This window comes from Ahaetulla prasina, chromosome 11 (assembly GCF_028640845.1).
Source record: "Ahaetulla prasina isolate Xishuangbanna chromosome 11, ASM2864084v1, whole genome shotgun sequence".
Classification (NCBI taxonomy): Eukaryota; Metazoa; Chordata; class Lepidosauria; order Squamata; family Colubridae; genus Ahaetulla; species Ahaetulla prasina.
Genome location: NC_080549.1, coordinates 20,909,318 through 20,933,402, shown reverse-complemented (window position 1 = coordinate 20,933,402; position 24,085 = coordinate 20,909,318). Strand labels below are relative to the sequence as shown.

Here is a 24,085-nt window from a genome sequence, read left to right as displayed (position 1 = left end):
CTGCGCCCTCCTCCGCGGCCCTCCCGATCCGCGCACTCCAATTCCCATCAGCGCCCCCCCCCCGATGCTTTCTGCGGCGCCTGCGCGCTAGGGAAGCCCACGTTCGGGGAAGTGGGAGGAGCTGGGCCGGGGGGGGGGCGGGAATGCTGCGTCTATTGGTCGCTCGTCTGAGAATCGCTCTTCTGGATTGGTGGAGCGCGGACGGTCGGCTCCACCCCTTCCCGCGTCGTGGAGTTTGCGCAAGCGCGCGCTGGGAAATCTTCAGTCTCCGGGATGGAGGGACAAGGCGGCGGAGGGTCCGTGTCCGACGTGGAGCTCTGTAACTTGGCTTACGCGGGGCAGCTGGAGGAGGTCAAGGAGCGGCTGGTCGCCAACCGGAGCCTGGCGACACGCGCCGATCAGGTTGGCTCGGCAAGCGGGAGAGAGCGTAGCCGGTCTTGGTGGCCTTGACATCTCAAACCATGGTTTATTGGATCCTGGCTTGTCCTCTAATTAGCTTGTTTTTGCACGGCTTAAATATGGCTTCCCAACCACAGATTTGTTCCGGTGCATTAAGCCCGGATCAGGCATTGTAGCTTAACAGGGTGTCGTTTGAGAGAGGTTTTGTATTGTGGCTTATTCAACAAACCAGGTTTTTTTTTTAATCAATACGTACAAATAATAGAGCGGCGACCTTACTAAATCAAGACCACAAGTACTTTGATGCAATCGGCGGTGGTATATTCCATACCCAATTCTGGATAAAAATGTCCAATTGCACTCAATATTGGCATCCTAAATTGTAACTAATATTGCTAAAATACAGGTAGTCCTTGACTTGCAACAATTCATTTAGTGACTGTTCAAAACTCCAACAGCACTGAAAAACAGTGGCTTATGACCGTTTTTCACACAACCATTGAAGCAGCTTCACAGTCACTTGATCAAAACTCAGATGCTTGGCAACTGATTCATATATACGACACGTCAAATTCACTTAATGACTATGTTCCTAACTTAACTGCAAGGATGTACTTAACTGTGGCAAGAAAAGTTGTAAATGAGATAAAACCCAATTAACAATTGTTTCTTTTAGCAAGGGAAATTAATTGTGGTTGTAAGTTGAGAACTACCTGTAGCTCTTATCCCCAGTAGTCTACATCAGTGTTCTCACTCTTGGCTGTGGAATTATGGGATTGAAGTCCAGGCATCTTAAAGTTGCCAAGGTTGAGAAACACCAGTTATAGTTACTTAAACATTATAGTGTTGATAACCTTCAATCAATACAGTATTATGCAAATGTCAGTGTATTGAAATAATATAAGGTATTTAGATTCCCAACATAATTCAGTTAAACAGACCAGCACTTGATGCCACTGGGCCAACTCAGCTCCTGGGTGGCTTTGGACACTTAACTAGGAGATTTGCACATAAGCCATGGTTTGTTTAACCATGAGTGGTTCAATAGCAAATAGCGATATTGTCTTCCCAAATGCTATTGAGGTAAGAATTCCAGTTGTCTTCTGCAACAGATGGACTGCCCGGAAAGTTGTAAAAAGAAAATACTTAAAATTCATAAAAATCAACAGTTCATCTGAATAACAGCATCTTTGTTTCTATATTTGGCTTGCCAGGAAGCTCCAGTGTTTGGAAGAGGTCCTCTCTAACATTCCTGCCAAATATACCTGTAGTGTCAGTGTGTCAGTCCAGCTGTCTTCTTTATTCTTAAAATCTGGGCAGGGTTTCAAAAGGGAGGATTCAGTCTCTGAAACAATATAGTCACGCATGATGTGCAGCTTTAGAGCTGATTGTGAGCAGTTTCAGTGTCTCTTGAAACAGACAGATTGCCTTGAAATTGTAAAACCCCAGGCCTCCCTTATCAAGAGTCTGCTGAAGAGCCTGAGATTAGCTGTCTACGCATGTCAAAGGCAACCCATGATAAAGCATTTTGCAGGAGACGAAGTGAACTTCAGGGAGGCATCTGTCCCTTGCAAGGGCCAGCAGGCAGTTTGTGAACATCCTTCAATTGTGCAACGGAAATATGTTCATAGCATCACACGCTGGCATCATACCCCTCCCCATCTCTGCTTCTGCTAAGTCTGGGACCCGAAGTTCTTTCTGCTTGACCTCTCAAGGGGTAGAGTTCCACTCCCAGAATCCCCCAGCCAGGATGGTTATGCTGAGCATGATGGGAGCTGAATACTGAGAGATCTGCACTTGGACTGTCTCGCCTTTCTGCCCACCCGAAGTTTAGCTAAAATACTCTGGCATGGGTTAATATTTCTGAACCGTTTTGATCCTGAACTCTTTTGAGAGATACGCAAATGCAATATTCAGATAAAACAAAGTTTCATTCACAGGACTCAGCAAAACTGCTCTATGCTTGACTTTTAGCCTCTTTCATAAAAATGACATCTTGAGGCACCTTGATTAATTGATAGTGATATTTTAAAAGAGACATGCAGCATTATTATACACTAGTAGGTATATTGCACCTGTAAAGTTGACCAAATATACTTGCCGTGCAATTCCTTGCCTGTGAATATTTCTTTTGGTAATTACCCCTTTGATTGGGGTTGGTCCCATTTACTTCCAAAACTGCTAGGTTTATCAACTCTAGATCCAATGTTTTCACTGTTGCACAGACTAATCTTCTACAGATGAACCTTTCTGTAGCATATTGACAAATATTCCATTTCCCCCACAAAATTTTCATTCGAGTAAATATTCAAGATCAGCATTCTGAAATTAAAGGTTGTTTCTTCAGGATTTTATGTGCAAAATACAACAATAAAATTTGTACATATTGGCTTGCTTGAGATAGCAATAGCACTTAGACTTATATACTGCTTCACAGTGCTTCTACAGCCCTCTCTAAGCGGTTTTACAGAGTCAGCATCTTGCCCCAACAATCTGGATCCTCATTCTACTGACCTCAGAAGGATGGAAGGCTGAGTCAGCCTTGAGCTGGTCAGGATTGAACTGCTGGTGTCAGCCTACACTGCTGCATTCTAACCATTGCACGACCACTGCTCTTTATTAAATACTTCTTAAAGAGCAGCAGCTTTATTCTAAAGTGTGGCTTTGAAAGGGTTGACCTATAGAGGGAAAGCTGGACGACTTCCAGATGAAAGGCTCAGCACCAGTATTCTCAAAAAGGACCATGCAAGTTTGGGGAATTCTGGGAACTGAAGTTTTTTATTTGGAGGAGTTTTAAGTAGGAGAAGCTGTTGATGAAATGGTCTCTTCACAGGACCATCCTGTTCCCCTGCTGTGTCTTCGTGTCTGTAAACGAAAAGTTCATTGACATAATCTTGTCTTTTCCATTCAGGACAATAGGACAGCGTTACATTGGGCCTGTTCAGCTGGTCATTCAGATATCGTTGACTTTTTGCTAAGTCTGGGAGTGCCTGTTAATGACAAGGATGATGTAAGTATCCCTCCTTTATCTTTTCTGTTTACAAACTATTGTTGGGCTCTGTACTTTTCTGTCATCTTGTTCTCTGCTAGGAACTCTTAGTTGATGTAACTGTTATCGGTGGTTAGAAAGTGTGCATTGCTGTGGTTCTAGATCTCAGTAGCTGGTGAGTTGTGAGTCCTCAACTTACAACCACAATTGAGCCAAACATTTGGGTTGCTAAGCAAAACATTTGTTACGTGACTTTTGCCCCATTTTACGACCTTTCTTGCCACGGTTGTTAAGTGAATCACTGCAGTTAGTAATATGGCCGTTAAGTGAATCTGGCTTCCCTGTTGACGTTGATTGTCAGAGGTGATCACATGACCCCAGAACACTGCAAATCTCATAAATATGAGTCAGTTGCTAAGTGTCTGAATTCCGATCACGTGACCATGTGGATGCTGCAACGGTCGTAAGTGTGAAAAATGGTCATAAGTCACTTTTTTTTCAGTGCCATTGTAACTTTGAGCAGTCACAAGATGAACTGTTTTAAGTCGATGACTACCTGTATTTTGTATCCAAGAATGCCAGATTCCTATTAGAATAGTATTCCCCTTTTGGAAGGAAATTTTTAAGCCCTTTCTGCTTGCCTGGAGTACACATTATGGTTTTTGCATGGGAACTACCCCAAACTGAAAACTCTTCCTAATATAAATAGAAAGTACATGCTTCATGAATGAGGAACGACCAGATATAGGTAGGTAGTCCTTGACTTACAACTGGTCACCTAGTAACTGTTCAAAGTTACAATGGACTCCGAAAATCAGACTTACAACCCAGGGTTGAAGTTGTGATGTCTGCCCCGTTCCCTGTGATCACATCTGGCACAGTCACGCCCTGTGCGAACACAACTCTGATTTATTTATTTATTTATTTATTTATTCACATTTTTATACCGCCCTTCTCCGAAGACTCAGGGCGGTGTACAGCAGATAAAACAACAATAATCCAAAAAATTTTTAAATACAATACCAAGTTTAAAAATCTAATTTAAACGCTGTATGATTAAAAATATTAAATAAGAAAATTACAAAAAGATAAAAACCCCTGTTAAAAGCCCATTAAAAACCCACAATATTGCTGGAGACTGGAAATGAACTCCATTTTCCAGCAAAACAATATTAAAATCAATCAGGCCAGCCCCGCTTGGTGAAAAAAGAAGGTCTTGAGCTCGCTTATGACGTTTTGCTGGAAAATGGAGTTCATTTCCAGTCTCCAGCAAAATCTTGCCCATCACAAACAAGTCTAATTAGCATTCACTTAGTGACTGTGGCACTTGCTTAACAACCTCAGCTTTTCTTCATGAATATGGGTGGAGCACCTCCAGTTCATGGTCCCAATTTGGCCAACCCTACCAGCCCGTTCTTGCACCTTAGGCTTTGTGGTGACTGGCCAACATATACAGGCAGTTCTTGACTTACAGTCCATTTAGTGACAGTTCAAAGTTATAACAGCATTTGAAAAAAGTGACTTATGACTGTTTTTTACACTTATGATTGTTGCAGGATCCCCATGATTTTTTTATTTTTTTTATTTTTACATTTATATCCCGCCCTTCTCCGAAGACTCAGGGCGGCTTACAGTGTATAAGGCAATAGTCTCGTTCTATTTGTATATTTTTTACAAAGTCAACTTATTGCCCCCCCAACAATCTGGGTCCTCATTTTACCTACCTTATAAAGGATGGAAGGCTGAGTCAACCTTGAACCTGCAGTAATTGCAGGCTGCTGTGTTCTAATAACAGGCTTCTTACCAGCCTGAGCTACCACGGCCCAATTTTGATCACGTGGTCAAAATTCAGACGCTTGGCAACTGATTCACATTTATGACGGTCGCAGTGTCCCAGGGTCATGTGATCCCCTTTTGCGACCTTCTGACAAGCAAAGTCAATAGGGAAGCCAGATTCACTTAATAACTGGGTTACTAACTTAACAACTGCAGTGGATAAAAACATCGCTCGATATTTTTAAGAAGAGTCTAGATAGCCACTTATCTAAAATAATATAGGTTCTCCTGCTTGAGCAGCGGGCTAGACTAGAAGACCTCCAGGGCCCCTTCCAGCTTAATTTATTCTAAGTGATTCACTTAACAAATGTGGCAAGAAAAGTCATAAAATGGGGCAAAAGTCACTTAACAAAATTCTCACGTTAACATAAATTTTGTGCACAGTTGTGGTTGTAAGTTGAGGACTACTTTTATCTTCTCAAAAAAAGTTCCTTCTTCAAGCCCCAACTGCTGAGGGATCCATCTACCCCACACTTTCCCCAATCAGTCTTCTGAAAGAACAGTTTTGAATCGACTCCTCTCTGGGAATTAAATTATAGCTGTCAGCGGCCACCAGTTTCCTCTTCCCACCATGGAAGGTCCCAGGGTAAATACCTGGTGATTGTCCCAATCTTCTTCCCCCGTATCTGGTCCTAAAGGTAAAGGGGTCTGCAAACTTGGCTCCTCTTTTAAGACTTGTGGATTTCAGCTCCCAGAGTTCCTCAGCCAGCTTTGCTGGCTGAGGAACTCTGTGAGTTGAAGTCCAGAAGACTTGATAGGTGGAGGCAACAGAAGGAAGGGAGGGGCAGGCCTGGATAAGTGCTGAGTCATGGAGCCACACCCCATGGCCTATATAAAGGTTCTGCTTTCTGGCATTCTCTGAGTCAGGCAAAGTCTAAACATATCTTGCTGAAGTCACTTTCTGGTCTCCTGCCTGCCCTGAGGACTTTGCTAGGACTTTGGCAGAGCTGCAGAGGCACACCTGATTTGGATTTCCCTGACCCGGCCGTCAGCGGAGGAGTGGGACACGACAATTGGCTTGCTTGAGATAGTAATAGCACTTAGACTTATATACTGCTTCACAGTGCTTCTACAGCCCTCTCTAAGCGGTTTTACAGAGTCAGCATCTTGCCCCAACAATCTGGATCCTCATTCTACTGACCTCAGAAGGATGGAAGGCTGAGTCAGCCTTGAGCTGGTCAGGATTGAACTGCTGGTGTCAGCCTACACTGCTGCATTCTAACCATTGCACGACCACTGCTCTTTATTAAATACTTCTTAAAGAGCAGCAGCTTTATTCTAAAGTGTGGCTTTGAAAGGGTTGACCTATAGAGGGAAAGCTGGACGACTTCCAGATGAAAGGCTCAGCACCAGTATTCTCAAAAAGGACCATGCAAGTTTGGGGAATTCTGGGAACTGAAGTTTTTTATTTGGAGGGGTTTTAAGTAGGAGAAGCTGTTGATGAAATGGTCTCTTCACAGGACCATCCTGTTCCCCTGCTGTGTCTTCGTGTCTGTAAACGAAAAGGTCATTGACATAATCTTGTCTTTTCCATTCAGGACAATAGGACAGCGTTACATTGGGCCTGTTCAGCTGGTCATTCAGATATCGTTGACTTTTTGCTAAGTCTGGGAGTGCCTGTTAATGACAAGGATGATGTAAGTATCTCTCCTTTATCCTTTCTATTTACAAACTATTGTTGGGCTCTGTACTTTTCTGTCATCTTGTTCTCTGCTAGGAAGTCTTAGTTGATGTAACTGTTAATCGGTGGTTAGAAAGTGTGCATTGCTGTGGTTCTAGATCTCAGTAGCTGGTGAGTTGTGAGTCCTCAACTTACAACCACAATTGAGCCAAACATTTGGGTTGCTAAGCAAAACATTTGTTACGTGACTTTTGCCCCATTTTACGACCTTTCTTGCCACGGTTGTTAAGTGAATCACTGCAGTTAGTAATATGGCCGTTAAGTGAATCTGGCTTCCCTGTTGACTTTGATTGTCAGAGGTGGTCACATGACCCCAGAACACTGCAAATCTCATAAATATGAGTCAGTTGCTAAGTGTCTGAACTCCGATCACGTGACCACGTGGATGCTGCAACGGTCGTAAGTGTGAAAAACGGTCATAAGTCACTTTTTTTTCCAGTGCCATTGTAACTTTGAGCAGTCACAAGATGAACCGTTGTAAGTCGACGACTACCTGTATTTTTTATCCAAGAATGCCAGATTTCCTATTAGGATAGTATTCCCCTTTTGGAAGGAAATTTTTAAGCCCTTTCTGCTTGCCTGGAGTACACATTATAGCTTTTGCATGGGAACTACACCAAACTGAAAACTCTTCCTAATATAAATAGAAAGTACATGCTTCATGAATGAGGAATGACCAGATATAGGTAGGTAGTCCTTGACTTACAACTGGTCACCTGGTAACTGTTCAAAGTTACAATGGACTCCGAAAATCAGACTTACAACCCAGGGTTAAAGTTGTGATGTCTGCCCCGTTCCCTGTGATCACATTTGGCACAGTCACGCCCTGTGCGAACACGACTCTGATTTATTTATTTATTTATTCACATTTTTATACCGCCCTTCTCCGAAGACTCAGGGCGGTGTACAGCAGATAAAACAACAATAATCCAAATTTTTTTAAAATACAATACCAAGTTTAAAAATCTAATTTAAACGCTGTATGATTAAAAATATTAAATAAGAAAATTACAAAAAGATAAAAACCCCTGTTAAAAGCCCATTAAAAACCCACAATATTAAAATCAATCAGGCCAGCCCCGCTTGGTGAAAAAAGAAGGTCTTGAGCTCGCTTATGACGTTTTGCTGGAAAATGGAGTTCATTTCCAGTCTCCAGCAAAATCTTGCCCATCACAAACAAGTCTAATTAGCATTCACTTAGTGACTGTGGCACTTGCTTAACAACCTCAGCTTTTCTTCATGAATATGAGTGGAGCACCTCCAGTTCATGGTCCCAATTTGGCCAACCCTACCAGCCCATTCTTGCACCTTAGGCTTTGTGGTGACTGGCCAACATATACAGGCAGTTCTTGACTTACAGTCCATTTAGTGACAGTTCAAAGTTATAACAGCATTTGAAAAAAGTGACTTATGACTGTTTTTTACACTTATGATTGTTGCAGGATCCCCATGATTTTTTATTTTTTTTTATTTTTACATTTATATCCCACCCTTCTCCGAAGACTCAGGGCGGCTTCCATCAAAGAAGCATTTATAATCCCTGAGCCAGCCTCGTGTCACTTCCTGAGCAGCCAGCACTAACCAGGAAGGGCACGGGTCCAGTAAACATGTAGTTGCATGTAACCTCCCAGCAACCTGTCCATGTCCTCGGAGCCACAGAATCAAACTCATCCCAAATAACCTCAACAAGACGCTGCCTCTGTCGTCCCGGCTGGATCATCGCAATCTTGGTCCAAACTATCCCGGTTGAACGATTTTATCGATAGATAACCGTTAAACTCCTCAGCTCGTCCCGTGAAGTCATCCCGTCCCTCCTGTTGAAGGAGGGAACGGGTCACCCGAAACAGGGCGGCCGGGCGGTTATCTGCCGATGCAATGAGGGTGGAAACGTAGAGACGCTTCGCCTCCCTCATTGCCACTAGGTAGGTCCTAGTAAAGGACCTCACTAGTGTCCGATCAGCCTCGGAACGGCTAGACCTCCAAACACTCTCCAGGCGCCTTCTCCGGCGTTTCATCTCTCAGCTCCTCGGAAAACCAGGGAGCCAATTGAGATCTACGCCGGGTCAGAGGCACGCAGCGCGACACGGTCCAAAGCCCCAGCCGCAGCCCGTTCCCAGGCCGCAACCAGTTCTTCAGTCGTGCCGTGGGTAAGATCCTCAGGAAGCGGCCCAAGCTCCGTCAGGAACCTCTCCGGGTCCATCAGGCGCCTGGGACGGAACCTGCCCTATCCAATCGTGTCTGACTCTTGCGGGCGCTGTTCGTCTCTGTTTCTTAACCAAGGCAGCCAGTGTTGTCCGAAGACGCTTCCGTGGTCATGTGGCCAGCACAGAATACTATTACCTTCCCACTGAAGTGGTACTATTTATCTTCTTGCATTTGCATGCTTTTGAACTGCTAGGAGGGCAGGAGTTGGGGCAAGGAACGGGAACTCACTTCATCCTGCAGCACTCAGGTCTCAAACTTTCCAGCTGACAAGCTCAGTGTGCGTAACTGCTGAGCCGCTGAGCCTCCTCTGCCTCTAAATAATTGAAATATCCATGAACTGCTTGATTTGCGTCCTTGCATTCCAGAAGGCAAGTCAGCAAAAGCCACCAGCCAGTGCCTGCTCCTAAGCACCATCCCTGCAGGGAGGAAATTGGAAATATCTTGTGATTCTATCTATGGAGAGTCTCAGTCATCCAGGTTACAATTGTCCCAAAGGTGCGTTTTTTTTTCAAGAGGCAACTGGACTTTCTGGCTTTTCTTTGAAGACGTTTCGCCTCTCATCCAAGCAGCTTCTTCAGCTCTGACTGGATGGTGGGGAATGGAAAGATTTATCTAGTCTTTTTTTTTTTTTTTTTTTCTTTCTCCAGGCTGGCTGGACCCCTTTGCATATTGCTGCATCGGCTGGCCGGGATGAAATTGTGAAAAGTCTCCTTCAGAAAGGAGCTGAGGTGAACGCCACCAATCAGAATGGCTGCACCCCGCTGCATTACGCTGCGTCGAAGAATAAGCAGGAGGTTAGATTTTGAGGGATCCTTGATGCTCTCTAAGCTTGGTTGTCTTCTTGTAGACATTTCATTAGCAAACTAAAAAACATCAGTGTTAGCCTTTATAGTCTTACACAAATGAAGGCGAATAAGTGCGTCCCAGGATAATGTTGCAGGATCCAATCTGGGTCAGTTACCAGGACCCAGAGGTTTTGTCTTCTGAGCTTTCGGACTCGTGCTGGAGCCCATCTTCAGGGAATTTCTCTCTAGCAGAATATATGCTTCAGGCTGTTTCATTTGTGGTATTTATAACTCCCAGAGTTCCTCAGCCAGCTTTGCTGGCTGGGGGACTCTGGGGGTTGGAGTCCAAAAGTCTTAAAGGGACCAAGTTTGGACACCCCTGATGTAGTGTGTTGCATGTGCTTTTTAGATGTTGATTGGAGTGTTGATGGCTGGCTATTAAGTTGTTGGCTGTTGTTTCTTTGTGCTGTCAAGGCCTCACCTCATAAGTACATGATAACCTGGGAGTAAACCAGCACTTCTGTTGACTGACAAGAGGCCCGTTTCCCAGGGTTCAATCCCTTCCCTGGCTGTTTTTGTCCCTGCTCGTCCAGTAATCTTAGTAGCTGCAAAATTGAATGTACCGTATTTTTCAGAGTATAAGATGCTCCAGATTATAAGACGCACCTACCTTTTTTGGGGAGGAGAACAAGGAAAAAAATCTGCCTCTGCCTCCCAGCAATTTGCCTCCTGGCAGCAAACAGCAAACAGTCTGCTTTAGTTTCATTCTCAGCACAGCCTATTTAGCACAAGAAAAAAAAATCTGCCTCCCAACAATTTGCCTCCTTGCAGCAAACAGCGGAGGCCCGCACCCCAATAGGCAATGGCAATCCGTGTAGCCTGAAACAGCTGAGGGTCGGGAGGCCGATCCAATCAGCTGCTTGTGGTAATCAGGCTGTGCTGAAGGTGAAACGGGCTGTTTGCTGCAAGGAGGGTAAATTGCTGAGAGGCAGAAACCAAAGCGTGGGCATGGCTACATTTGGTGTATAAGACGCACCCAAGTTTTCACCCTTTTTTTTGCGGGGGGAAGTGTGTCTTATACTCTAAAAAAAAATGGTATGTCCTTGTTCATTGCACTGTGAGGCTACCAATAAGTTCTCTCCTCGTTTGATCGCTCACTTACGTTCTTTATAGTTTTTTCTCCTTTATAGGTTAGATTTTGCGTTGTGACTTTGTTCTTTACCCTGCTTCTCAAAAGCCAACGGTTCGGTCATCCTTTCCTCCTCTCCCCCATAGATTGCGCTGATGCTGCTGGAGAACAAAGCTAATCCAGATGCAAAGGATCACTTGGCCTCAACACCATTACACAGAGCAGCCTCCAAAGGGAATCAGAAAATGATCCAGATCCTTCTGAAGCACAAAGCTTCGGTCAACTTACAGGACTCTGAAGGAAACACGCCTCTGTAAGGATGGGATGCTTCCCTTTATTTATTACAAGGCTTGGACATTAACTCGGGGCAGGTTATCCAGCCATAGAATGGTCATCTACAGATAGTCCTCGATTTACAGCCATCCGTTCGGTGACTTCCATGTAACCGTGGCACTGAAAAAAGTGGCTTTTGAACGTTTTTCACATTTAGATCATTGTAACGTCCCCACGATCACATGATCATAATTCGGACATGTGATCAACTTTTGCAATCTCCTGACAAGCAAAGTCAATAGGGAAGCAAAATTCACTTAACAAACGAGTTGCTTAACAACTGTGGCAAGAAAGAGCCCAAAATGAGGCAAAACTCACATGACAAATGTCTCGCTCAACAACAGAAATGTTGGGCTCAATTGTGGTCGTAATTTGAGGACTACCTAGGCTGTAAACTTGCAGAACTAACCCAGGTCCATGGATCCCTTCTAGAAATCGTGGTTAATTTGGGCCTGATTTGTTTAAACATCTGAAAAGAATAGATACTCATTCACCCAAATTCCCCAAGCTATATGTCTCTATTAATGATTTATATTAATTAAACAAATAGTTCCCAGCCTGCTTTGGGGAATCAGTGCTGGTCAGCAAAGTCACTTAACAGCCATGTTATTAGGAGGGCCTTTTACCAAGTTCGCTTGGTTCGCCAGTTGCGTCCCTTCCTTGACCGGGATGCCTTATGCACAGTCACTCACGCTCTGGTTACGTCTCGGCTGGATTATTGCAATGCTCTCTACATGGGGCTGCCCTTGAGGTGCACCCGGAGGCTGCAGTTAGTCCAGAATGCAGCTGCGCGAGTGGTAATGGGAGCCGCTCATGGCTCCCACGTAACACCACTGTTCCGTAGTCTGCACTGGCTTCCTGTAGTCTTTTGGGTGCGCTTCAAGATCTTGGTTACCACCTTTAAAGCGCTCCATGGCTTAGGACCCGGGTACTTACGAGACCGCCTGCTGTTACCTTATGCCTCCCACCGACCCGTACGCTCTCACAGAGAGGGCCTTCTCAGGGTGCCGTCCGCCAAACAATGCCGGCTGGCGGCCCCCAGGAGTAGGGCCTTCTCTGTGGGAGCACCGACGCTCTGGAACGAACTCCCCCCTGGCTTACGTCAAGTGCCTGATCTTCGGACCTTTCGTCGTGAGCTAAAAACATATTTATTCATTCAAGCAGGACTGGCATAAATAGTTGATTTTAAATTGGGGTTTTAGTAATATTTTAAATTTTTAAATCTTTTAAATTATCGGCCGTTTAGTAATAGTTTATTTTAAATTCTTTTAATTGTATATATTTTGTATTTTATTCTGGCTGTACACCGCCCTGAGTCCTTCGGGAGAAGGGCAGTATAAAAATCTAATAAAATAAATAAATATTAACTTAGAGCTGCAGTGATGCACTTAACCACTGTGGCAAGAAAGGTCTGAAAACTGAGCAAAATTCACTTAACCACTGTCTTCCTTAGCAACGAAATTTTTTTGTGGTCGTAAGTCGAGGACTACCTATGTTGCGGGAGACAGAGCCACACAGGAATTTGACAGCAGAGTCTTAAGTACCTGTACCATCAATCTGCTTACATCGCATGAGACAATCTTGCTTAATTAGTAAACTTTTAGATCTATTCTGATACATAGTCCTTAGTCCTTACCTGGCAGTTATACTTAACTAAATTTACCCAGATGGAACTAGCTGTAGATTAAAACTAAATCCATAATTTGCACTTCCAGTTGTACCACAGGCTATCTGCTAAAGCTATTTTAAATGGCTTCCAGCATTTGACCTGTTAGAATTCTACTAAGCTTCCTTGATCTTAGATTAATGTGATGCCTGAACTGACACTTTAACCCTTAGATGTAATGCTAAAATGTCCCAGCAGGTGTGGCTGAAGCAACAAAGACTAAATATTTAGGTCGTTAGAGAATCAAACTGTAACTTTGGGAAAAATGCATTTTCTATTGGGTCAGTATCCTTTTTTTACACCATCTCAAAGAACACAATATGTATTCAAAATGTTTTGATTCTCCTAAGATAGCACTAGCACATTAGCACTTAGATTTATATATGCTTCGCAGTGCTTTTACAGCCCTCTCTAAGCGGTTTTACAGAGCCAGCCTCTTGCCCCCAACAATCTGGGTCCTCATTTTACCCACCTCGGAAGGATGGGAGGCTGAGCCATCCTTGAGCCTGGTAAGATTCGATCTGCCAAATTGCAGGCAGTCGGCAGTCAGCAGAAGTAGCCTGCAGTACTGCACTCTTAACACTGCACCACCATGGCTCAAGATGGTCATATTGAGTAGTATTTACCAATTTTAGATAGTTTACCAATAAAGAGTCCTACTGTGAGGAATGAGCAGTTTCTAATATGATCAATAAAATAAAAAATTTTTTAAATGTCATACAGAATCCAAAGTAGCTGTTTTGGCCAAACAAATCCAGCAGATATATTTGGGCATATTTTTTATATGCCATCCAAAGTGACTTGATAGTGAGACAAGCAGCATACAAATTTAATCAATCAATTGTCAAGCCTTTAGCTTCTGCAGAACTCTTGCTCCAGCATGATTATAAAAACTGCAGAAAAAGAAATATGCAAAAGGGCCTTTTGCTGAAACTGAGCCTGTAAAAGGAAGTAATTCTTGGTTCCCTTGACAGCCACTTAGCATGTGATGAAGAGCGGGTGGAAGAAGCGAAGCTCCTGGTGTCCCACGGGGCGAGCATCACCATTGAGAACAAAGAAGAGAAGACCCCTTTGAAGGTTGCCAAAGGAGGGCTGGCCTCCATCCTCAGAAGGCTGGTTGAGGGGTAGCTGCTGTGCGCACCCTGAATTCCATTCTCCACAAAGCTATTAAAGACTGTTCATAAGAGGGGTTGTTTTTTTAAAAAAAAAATCAGTCTGAACATGCTACAACTTGAATTTTTATTGCACTGTAGCTGCTTTCTACTTTCCCGTGCGACCATTCTCCAAAAGTCCCCTTGTGTTAACAAAATTTATTACTGTTTTTTTGCCAAATCTTGTTGTCCTGTTAGAGAGCCGTTTCAAGATAGCTCTTCCCGTCTGCTTTCATACAGAAAAGGAATCTGATGTCTCATCTTGCAAGAAACGGTAAATGAAATGAAGACTGTTACCTGTAAAAGCGGCCCCTGTGTTCGAGACTTCCCCAACCTTTCCGGCTTTGCAGCTCGGCGGGTGGGGGGGGAGGGGATGGTTCCGCAGAGCAGCAGGGAAGCACACATGCACGGGCAGCTCCATTTGCGCGAGAAGGAGGCACACACCTGTCACTTGTGCAAGCTGAGCACATCTGCTTGTTGCTCACACAAGTGGGGATGTGTGCATGCACACCACTTCTGCGGCCCCGTTCTGAACGGCTCAAGGCCCAGTAGTGGGTCACAGCCCAGGGTTGGGGACCCCTGCTTTATTCCTCCGGGTCATTGTCTGTGTATTTAGTAAAAGTCAAAAGCTGGTGCTCACATGTGGTGGCTCAGAAATTGAGCAAGCCTGGCCAAAATTCAAAGCTGCAGAATCTCTTGCCCTCTAGAAGTGACTGAACTACAATTCCCAGCAGCCAACTGCCAGCAATAGAGGATTCTAGGATTGTACTTCTGGAGGGCCACGGGTTTCAGGGTTTCAGCTGCCTCCCTGGATTTTTTTTATTGTAATATTTTTGGAATCTTTTTGCAAGTATCTTTGGCTTCATTCTTCCACCTCCTGTATGCCGTAAGTGATCGGAGCGTAGCATTATGGATAGAAAGCTGATAGATTTAAACAGTTTGGGAAAGGTTGCATAAATTGTTCCTTGTGAATAAAAGCTAATGTAGTTGACATTGTGGAACTTCTTGGATTTACTTGTCAGGACTTTATGTGACTAATTTCTGGTTTCAGCAAACTACTTATTAAAAGTAGTTTAATGCAAACTACTTTCTTGTTCAAGATCATTTTTAAGTATTCCTGAGGGTTTAAAATACTAAATAATATGTTTATTAATGATGATGATGTTGATATCTGTTCAGTCGTGTCTGACTCTTTGACGATTCTATGGGCCAGATTTCTCCACATCTTCTGATCTTGCACCACTTCTTTGAATTTAAAGGTTGAATCATGGCAACTGGATGAAACTTTGTTAATCTTTGTTAAACTAATTTTGCTCTGAAGTTGCTGATGAAGTTGCTTGGATGAGCCATGAAACCTCTCACATTAACGAAGTTTGGTCCAGTTGCCATGGTTCAACCTTTAGACACCTTTGGCCTGGATGGTTGAGTCTTCATTGACATAGTTCTTTGAGTTGTTTTATGCTCTGGCTAGTGTCAGCTTGGTGGTATCCAGCCATCATGTTCTTTGGTGACCTGTTTCCTTTTACTGCTAACTCTTCCAAGCATAATTGCTTTCTCCAGTGAACTGCCCCACATGACATGTCCAAAAGTCAGACACATTGATCACTGTCTATTGAGATTCTCAGTCATCCAGGTCATGGTTGTCCCAAAGGTGCTTTTTCAAGAGGCAACTGGACTTTCTGGTTTTTCTTTGAAGACCTTTCGCTTCTCATTGCTTCATTATCAGAGCTGAAGAAGCTTCTTGATGAGAAGCAAAACATCTTTAAAGAGAAACCAGAAAGTCCAGTTGCCTCTTGAAAAAGCACCTTTGGGACAACCATGACCTGGAGGACTGAGAATCTCCATAGGCATTAAGTGAGACACAGTTTGATGGTTTTGCCTTTTTTTTTTATTTGCCTTTTTATCCTGCCCTTCTCCGAAGACTCAGGGCGGCTTACACTATGTCAAGCAATAGTTTTCATCCATTAGTATATTATATACTAAGTCAACTTATTGCCCCCAACAATCTGGGTCCTCATTTTACCTACCTTATAAAGGATGGAAGGCTGAGTCAACCTTGGGCCTGGTGGGACTAGAACCTGCAGTAATTGCAGGCAGCTGTGTTAATAACAGACTGTCTTAGCAGCCTGAGCCACAGAGGCCTTCCAGTGACATGTCTGTTATGTGTTCCAATACTTGCTTGTTGGTCACCTTTGCTGTCCAAGGAATATGCAGAAACCTTCCCTACAGGTCAAAAATACTTAAAACAGTATTTTAAACCAGCGTTTCTCAAATTTAACAACCATAAGATGTGTGGATTTCAGCGCTCAGGATTGGGCAAGGGAATTCTGGGACTTGAAATCCATGCATGCTAATGTGGAGAAACACTGCTTTAAACCAAAGCCCTTAATATTAAAGGTAAAGGATACTGTCATGTCCCACTCCCACTCCGACGAACGAGTCAAGGAAGTCCGTAACAAACTTGGCAATGAAGCCTCTGCAGCTTGCCAAGTTTCTTCGAGGTTTATCAGGGCAGGCAGGAGTCCAAGTTGTGACTTCAGCAATGGAGTCCGATATCAGCAAACTAGATAAGACTTTGCTTGACTCAAGGTTGGAATGCCAAAAGCAGGTCCTTTATATAGGCTGTGGGGTGTGGCTCCATGACTCAGCATTTATCCAGGCCTGCCCCATCCTTCCTTCTGCTGGCGTCGCCTCTCAGATCTCCGGAAGCGAGGGTCCACCCACGTTGAATTGTCTTCAGCTGGATCTGCTGTCAGCGTCTGGGAAAGGGAGGGGTCAGAGAGAATAGGCCTGGGTAATTCCACCACCTGGCTGGCTTCCTGCTTTGAAGGCTGAGCCAAAGGAACGCACGCTGTATGAGTGAGGTTTATTGGGCTTCTCCTTTCACTCCTTGAATCCTCTCTGGGCATGGGGCCAGGGCCGGGGGCTGGAATCATGACAGGCCGTTCATCTTCATTATCAGACTTGGATTCTGATAAAAGGCCCGGTTGGAGACGGGAGGGGCCCGGCTGAGGAGAGGAGGGAGGACGAGTCACAACAGATACGTGCTAGTCGTTGCCGCCTCTAGGGGGCAGTGTCCATCTCCGTTTCAAAGCCGAAGAGCCAGCGCTGTCCGAAGACGTCTCCGTGGTCATGTGGCCGGCATGACTAAACGCCAAAGGCGCACGGAACACTGTTACCTTCCCACCAAAGATACCAAACCCTTAATATTAAGGTGTTGCAAATACCATCAATGATTATGAACTTCCAATTGTGATGTTGATGTTTTTTTACTCCAACCTCACTATTTTATTGGTTTGAGGTTATGCAGCATTACATATATACAGCAGGAAAGTGGAACAGAACGGAATGTTATAGCTGCAACTCTTAGTCCTATTATAGCACTCTTACAGAATGCATCATCATGTCCTCAAGTTACTTTTCAACTTCATAACACATTCTCGTTATCAGAGAAACATAACAGAAGAGAATCTGATGAACATTTTATTGTTCTTTGAAGTAACAAAAGAATCAAGCACTTCCCTGTTCTTCTCATGCTGTTCTACATTAGAAAAACTACATCAGAGGTCTTTGCTGAACGATGAGTAGTAAGCATGTGTTTTTTCTTTTAAAAAATGGTTTTTAAAAAAATCCAAAAGCAAGTTACAGAAAAAAAATATTCTTTACTGATTGAGGCTGCTTCTATAAAGCTCATTAGGTTATTGACTGCCTTCTTGGGGGGTAAATTAGGATTAAGCATGGTGGCTAAAGTATTTGAACAATGAAAAAAGATGCTGGGTGAATGGGGTTCTGACGATCCCAGCTCAGCCGCGCGATCATCGGAGGCTTTTTTTTTTACTTTTAAAAGCATTTTTCGGCCGAAGAAAAAATGCTTTTAAAAGTTAAAAAAAAAAAACCTCTGATGATCGCGCAGCTCAGCTGGGGTGGGGGGGGCGGGCAGGGATTTTTGCTACCAGTTCTCTGAACCACCCGCCGCCATCGCTACCGGATCGGGTGATCCGGTCCAAACCGGGAGCATTTCACCCCTGATTGTACCCAATTTTAAAACTTGTGTATCAGCTGTTAAATACAGGCTGCTTGTCAAGTGCCCAAAATGCAGTCACTTGACTGGGAGGAGACCCCAGAATTTAGAATCTGAATGATAAATAACTTTTTGGGGTTCCCTTTTAACTTCAAACAGCAGCTAAATGACCGATCATACTATAAATGAAGGGCTACCTGTACTTCACATTTTCCACATTTCTGAACTGCCCGTCTCCCTCAAAGAGGGACTCTGGGCGTTAAAATGTTAAAATATAAAAACAGTATATCTAAAAGTTAAAAATTTAAAAGAAAGGTAGGGATTTAATAGGAAAGAGCTATTAAAATGAATTAAAAGGCAAAGGTGGGGGGCGGAATTTCAGGGCACTAGCTAGCCCCAGGGCTGTGTACTCCTCTGAGGTGCCAACTGCTGTGGTTATTCAATCATGCTTTTAGACAATCTCGTGTGATGTGCGAATCTGGTCAGATTATGGGCTCATGTGAAATGGACAGAAGGCTGGAGAAATCGATCTCAAGATGGCTAGACATAAATGCTCGTGTGACACTATTTGGAAGGCACATATGTGGGATCTATGTACAAATTCATGATTACATGGGCTGCTTTTTAGGGTTCCCCCCAAGGGCAACCACTGGTTTTAGGAAACCGGTTGATGGCCCATTTCCTGTGTCTCATTTTCAGACAATATGGCAACTTGGGCTTCTCCTGGGCTATCATGTTCTCCGGTCTCATTAGGATCCTTGCTTGGTGGGACGGCAGCCATGGGAACGCTGGCTTGGCTGGGCACCGCAGCGTATTCCGCCTTTGCAGCCATAGGCCTGCAAAAAGAAAACAAAAAACAAAGGTGAATTGAATTCAATTGAATACTTTATTTGCCCAGGTGTGATTAGACACAGAAGAAATTTGTCTCAGGTGCAGAAGCTCTCAGTGTATATGCAAAGCAATAGAATAATGGTAGTCGTAATAATACCAACCAAGAGTAAAGAAGGTAAGAAGGATGAATAATAGTACTACAATATTGTATGGATAAATACAGACGTTAGACAATTGAAAAGTTTAGACAAACATGCATTTTTCTTGATGCAGCCTGTTGTAGGAGTTCTAAAATCTCTTTTATGAAAGACCTCAGTGGGGGTAGTCTTTCCCAATTCAAGGTCTTAGATTTCAACTCCATCATTCCTGGGTATCTGGCACAATGCTGGCAGTTGAGGTCCAAGGCAGAAGGAGGTACCAGGTTGTGTTGTGACTCGTCCTCCCTCCTCTCCTCAGCCGGGCCCCTCCCGTCTCCAACCGGGCCTGTTATCAGACTCCGAGTCTGATAATGAAGATGAACGGCCTGTCATGCCTCCAGCCCCCAGCCCTGGCCCCATGCCCGGAGAGGATGCCAGGAGTGAACGAACAAGCCCGATAAACCTCACTCCTATGGCGTGTGTTCCTTTGGCTCAGCCATCAGAGGAAGCCAGCCAGGTGCTGGAATTACTGACAGCAGATCCAGCTGAAGACACTTTAGAGTAGGAGGATCCTCGTTTCCGGAGATCTGAGAGGGGACGCCAGCAGAAGGAGGGGTGGGGCAGGCCTGGATAAATGTTGAGTCATGGAGCCACACCCCACAGCCTATATAAAGGACCTGCTTTTGGCATTCCAACCTTGAGTCAAGCAAAGTCTTAGCTAGTTGCCGATATCGGACTCTATCGCTGAAGTCACAACTTGGACTCCTGCCTGCCCTGATAAACCTCAAAGGAACTTGGCAAGCTGCAAAGGCTTCATTGCCAAGTCTGTTACGGACTTCCTTGACTCGTGCGTCGGAGTGGGAGTGGGACGCGACAGTTGGAGAATGTTACAGTGACCCTTTTAGGCTAATCCAATTTGGTTATATTTTTATTCTTTTATATGCCCTCAAGTTGAGTTTCACTCTCAGCCTACATGCAGTTTATTTGGCAATGTTATTGAGGTGGTCTCCATCATGTCTCTTCCTGAAGGGTCTAGTCAACTAACCCAACATTCCTAGACAATCTCCCATGAAGGAATGAACAGTCTAACCCTACTTAGCTTCTGACATAGAACATGGAATAATAGAGCTGGAAGGGACCTTGGAAGTCTTCTAGTCCAACATCCTACTCATGTCAGGACAATTATATCATCCCAAACAAATGGCTGTCCAGTCTCTTCTTAAAAGACAGCAGTGATGGGGCACCCACAACTTCTGGAAGCAATAATTAATTGTTCTCACTGTCAGAAAAATTCTTAGTTCTAGGTTGGATCTAGCTTTATTGATCTTCCATTAATTTAATTTAATAATCCACCAGCTTGCCTGGTTACTCATAAATTCAACTTGGTTCCTTTCTGTGTCCATATAAATTACAATTCTTAACCTGGGATTACATCTTTTGCTACTTATTGGGAAGGTTTTCTTTGATTTTTTTTATCCTATCTTTTATTGTATAAATAGTTCAAGGTGGTGAACATACCTAATATTTCATTCTCCTCCTATTTTCCCCACAAGAATGCTTTGAAGTTGGATTTGGCTTAACCCTTAAGGTGAACCAGCTACTATGGTTAGTCCACTAGGATTGTCGTTTACTGTGATAGCAATAGCACTAGCATTTAGAATAGAATAGAATTTTTATTGGCCAAGTGTGATTGGACACACAAGGAATTTGTTTTGGTGCATATGCTCTCGGTGTACATAAAAGAAAAGAAAAAGAAAAAGTAAGGAAAAAAATTCCTTCATCAAAGGTACAACATTTACAACACAAATGATGGTCATAGGTTGCAATTTAACCCTTAGTGATAGCAACAAAAAGTTACAGTCATACAGTCATAAGTGGAAAGAGATTGGTGATGAAAACGATGAGAAGATTAATAGTAGTGTAGATTTAGTAAATAGTTTGACATTGTTGAGGGAATTATTTGTTTAGCAGAGTGATGGCCTTTGGGAAAAACTGTTCTACTGTGTCTAGTTGTTCTGGTGTGCAGTGCTCTATAGCGTCATTTTGATGGTAGGAGTTGAAACAGTTTATGTCCAGGATGTGAGGGATCTGTAAATATTTTCAGGGCCCTCTTCTTGATTCGTGCAATATACAGGTCTTCAGTGGAAGGCAGGTTGGTTGCAATTATTTTTTCTGCAGTTCTAATTATCCTCTGAAATCTGTGTCTTTCTTGTTGGGTTGCAGAACCAAACCAGACAGTTATAGAGGTGCAAATGACAGACTCAATAATTCCTCTGTAGAACTGAATCAGCAGCTCCTTGGGCAGTTTGAGCTTTCTGAGTTGGCGCAGAAAGAACATTCTTTGCTGTCCCTTTTTGATGACGTTTTTGATGTTAGCTGTCCATTTTAGATCTCGTGATATGATAGAACCTAGAAATTTGAAGGTTTCTACTGTTAATACTATGTTGTCAAGTATTTTGAGAGGTGGAAGTATGGAAGGGTTTCTCCTAAAGTCTACCACCATTTCTACAGTTTGAGTGTGTTCAGTTCCAGATTGTTACGGTTAGGGTTATTTAAACTTATATACCGCTTTACAGTGCTTCACAGCCCCCTCTAAGCGGTTTACAGAGTCAGCCTATTGCCTCCAACCATCTGGGTCCTCATTTTACCCACCTCGGAAGGATGGAAGGCTGAGTCAAATTTGAGCCTGGTGAGATTTGAACTGCCAAATTGCAGGCAGCCGGCAGGCAGCAGAAGTAGCCTGCAGTACTGCACTCTAACCACTGCATCACCACAACTCATATGAAGCCAGTGATGTATGAAGCCAGACACTTGAGGCTGATTTTACAACTCTATTCTAGAACTCTATTCTAGGCCCATCATTGACAGCCAGACATGGGAACCCAGCCACTGTGCTGAGAAAAATATGCTTGTGACTTACTTGCTAAACTCTGGATTAAAACCATGCGCCAACCTGGTTTTGGACAAATTTCAGAGAAGAGGAAAGCTTTGTTCCAAAAAAATCTCTCGACAAACTTACTGCATTTCTTTGGCTACAGGTTTCTCTTTTCTCCTCTTCTTCTTCTCTCTGGAGATTAGAATCCAACCAACGATACAAATCAAGGCAGCAGCTAGAATTGCCGCAATTAATGCTCCCACAATGATGCCACCTTCTGAATCTGCAGGGAGAGAGAAACTCCTGTCGTTTATACAAGAAACTCCTTGGCAAAGGTGTGAAGCAGCTAGTTCACACTTCTGAGTGGGCTACAGAATAGGAAAGGTGATTTATCCATCTTGGCAAGATTTATACATATTGTCTGTTTGTCTTATTGGTGTGTTACGTGCAAACTTGGCCGCTCTGCCTTGGGCAACACAACAGGATGAAAAATTCCTGATAATAGGGTTGGAAGGAACCATGGAGGTCTTCTAGTCCAACCCATTGCACATGAGAATCCTAACCATTCTGGACAAAAAACTGACCGCTCTTTTCTTAAAAACCTCAAGTGATGGAGCACCCACAACTTCCGAACAGAAGCCATTCCACTAATTAATGGTTCTCGCTGCCAGGAAATTTCTCCTTATTTCTAGGTTGGATCGCACCCAAAAGGAAATGCTTTAATCATCTCTCTATTCCAGTTCTGTTAAATTTCAGGGAGATCTAACATTGGTTCCCTAACATCTCCAGGAATAGGATGCTGCTTTATCCTTAAAACCACCTCATAGGTAGCTTGATATGTTTTCATTTTTTCTGTTGAGGAATTTAGCCCAAGGAAAAATGGCTTCCCAAAAACCAAAGACTAGGGCTAAAATGGGGTTGAACCCATGTTGCACTTACAACATCGGAGCTTGGCCCCTCATTCACATTTCTATTCATTTAAAGTTGTATCCTGGTTTTCCCTTTAGAACAGGGGTCTCCAACCTTGGTCCCTTTAAGACTTGTGGACTTCAACTCCCAGAGTCCCAGAGCAAAGCTGGCTGAGGAACTCTGGGAGTTGAAGTCCACAAGTCTTAAAGGGACCAAGGTTGGAGACCCCTGTTTTAGAAGATGCTCAAGATGGGCATCAAATCAACAATAAGGTAAAATGAGGATTTAAAAAAACACTTTCCGAGTTATATAAAACCATCTAAATTATATAATAACACCCAGTAAATCATCAGTTAGAGAGCCAACTGTGTAGTAAGTAAGGCATCAGGCTAGAAACCAGGGACTGTGAGTTCTAGTTCTGTGATAGCACAAAGCCAAATAGGTCAGGGGTCTCCAACCTCGGTCCCTTTAAGACTTGTGGACTTCAACTCCCAGAGTTCCTCAGCCAGCTTTGCTGGCTGAAGACTTGTGGACTTCTGGGCTTTGCTGGCTGAGGGACTCTTGGAGTTGAAATCCACAAGTCTTAAAGGGACCAAGGTTGGAGACCCCTGAACTAGGACCAAGGTTGGAGACCCCTGAACTAGGTGATCTTGGCCAGTCCCTCTGGAAAACCTTGCCAAGAAAACTGTTTTCTTGTAAAGAGTTTGCAGAAGTGATTTGCCATTGTCTCCTTCTTAGGGCTGAGAGAATGGGATACGCCCAAGGTCATCCAGTTGGCTTTGTGCTGAGGCAGAACTAGAACTTACGGTCACCCAGTTTTTACCCTTATGATTTTGTTTTTTCAGTGCTTTTCTTATGGTTGAGTTTTTCATTATAAAGGGCTTGTTTAAACAAGAAGTAGTATAAAAACATTGCAAATTAAATTAAATTAAATTGAGCAGATAAGACAAAACTCAACGTTTTGTAGTGAGGTCGATGTGACAGGAGCTGTTCCCAAGAGAGTTGATAGCTGTACACTGGTAATAGCCTTCTTCAAACTGGGTCAGGTTGCCTAGAACCAGGCGTCCTGAGTAAGGATCTGAAAAGGAAGACGGGAGGACAGTCAGGTTTTTAAACACACGTCTTGTACCTAGCTAGT

The 24,085-nt window shown here is 43.6% G+C and overlaps 2 protein-coding genes across 2 annotated transcripts in view; one reads left to right on the top strand and one right to left on the bottom strand.

Moving 5' to 3' along the window:
• Positions 1-242: 242 nt before the first annotated feature.
• Positions 243-15,165, top strand: PSMD10 (proteasome 26S subunit, non-ATPase 10). Its single transcript, XM_058196545.1, has 5 exons — positions 243-402; positions 3,311-3,409; positions 9,758-9,904; positions 11,171-11,337; positions 13,998-15,165. The coding sequence occupies exons 1-5, from the start codon at positions 274-276 to the stop codon at positions 14,149-14,151; spliced, it is 696 nt and encodes a 231-aa protein (XP_058052528.1). The 5' UTR covers positions 243-273; the 3' UTR covers positions 14,152-15,165.
• A 2,542-nt stretch (positions 15,166-17,707) lies between these two features.
• The window catches only part of VSIG1 (V-set and immunoglobulin domain containing 1), a gene marked incomplete at its 5' end in the record, with an annotated part of 52,502 nt that continues 46,124 nt past the window's right edge, over positions 17,708-24,085 (bottom strand). The window contains 3 exons of the mRNA XM_058154636.1: positions 17,708-19,031; positions 22,183-22,321; positions 23,906-24,025. Coding sequence (XP_058010619.1) covers positions 18,851-19,031; positions 22,183-22,321; positions 23,906-24,025 — 440 coding nt within the window. The remainder of the gene's footprint in view (positions 19,032-22,182; positions 22,322-23,905; positions 24,026-24,085) is intronic.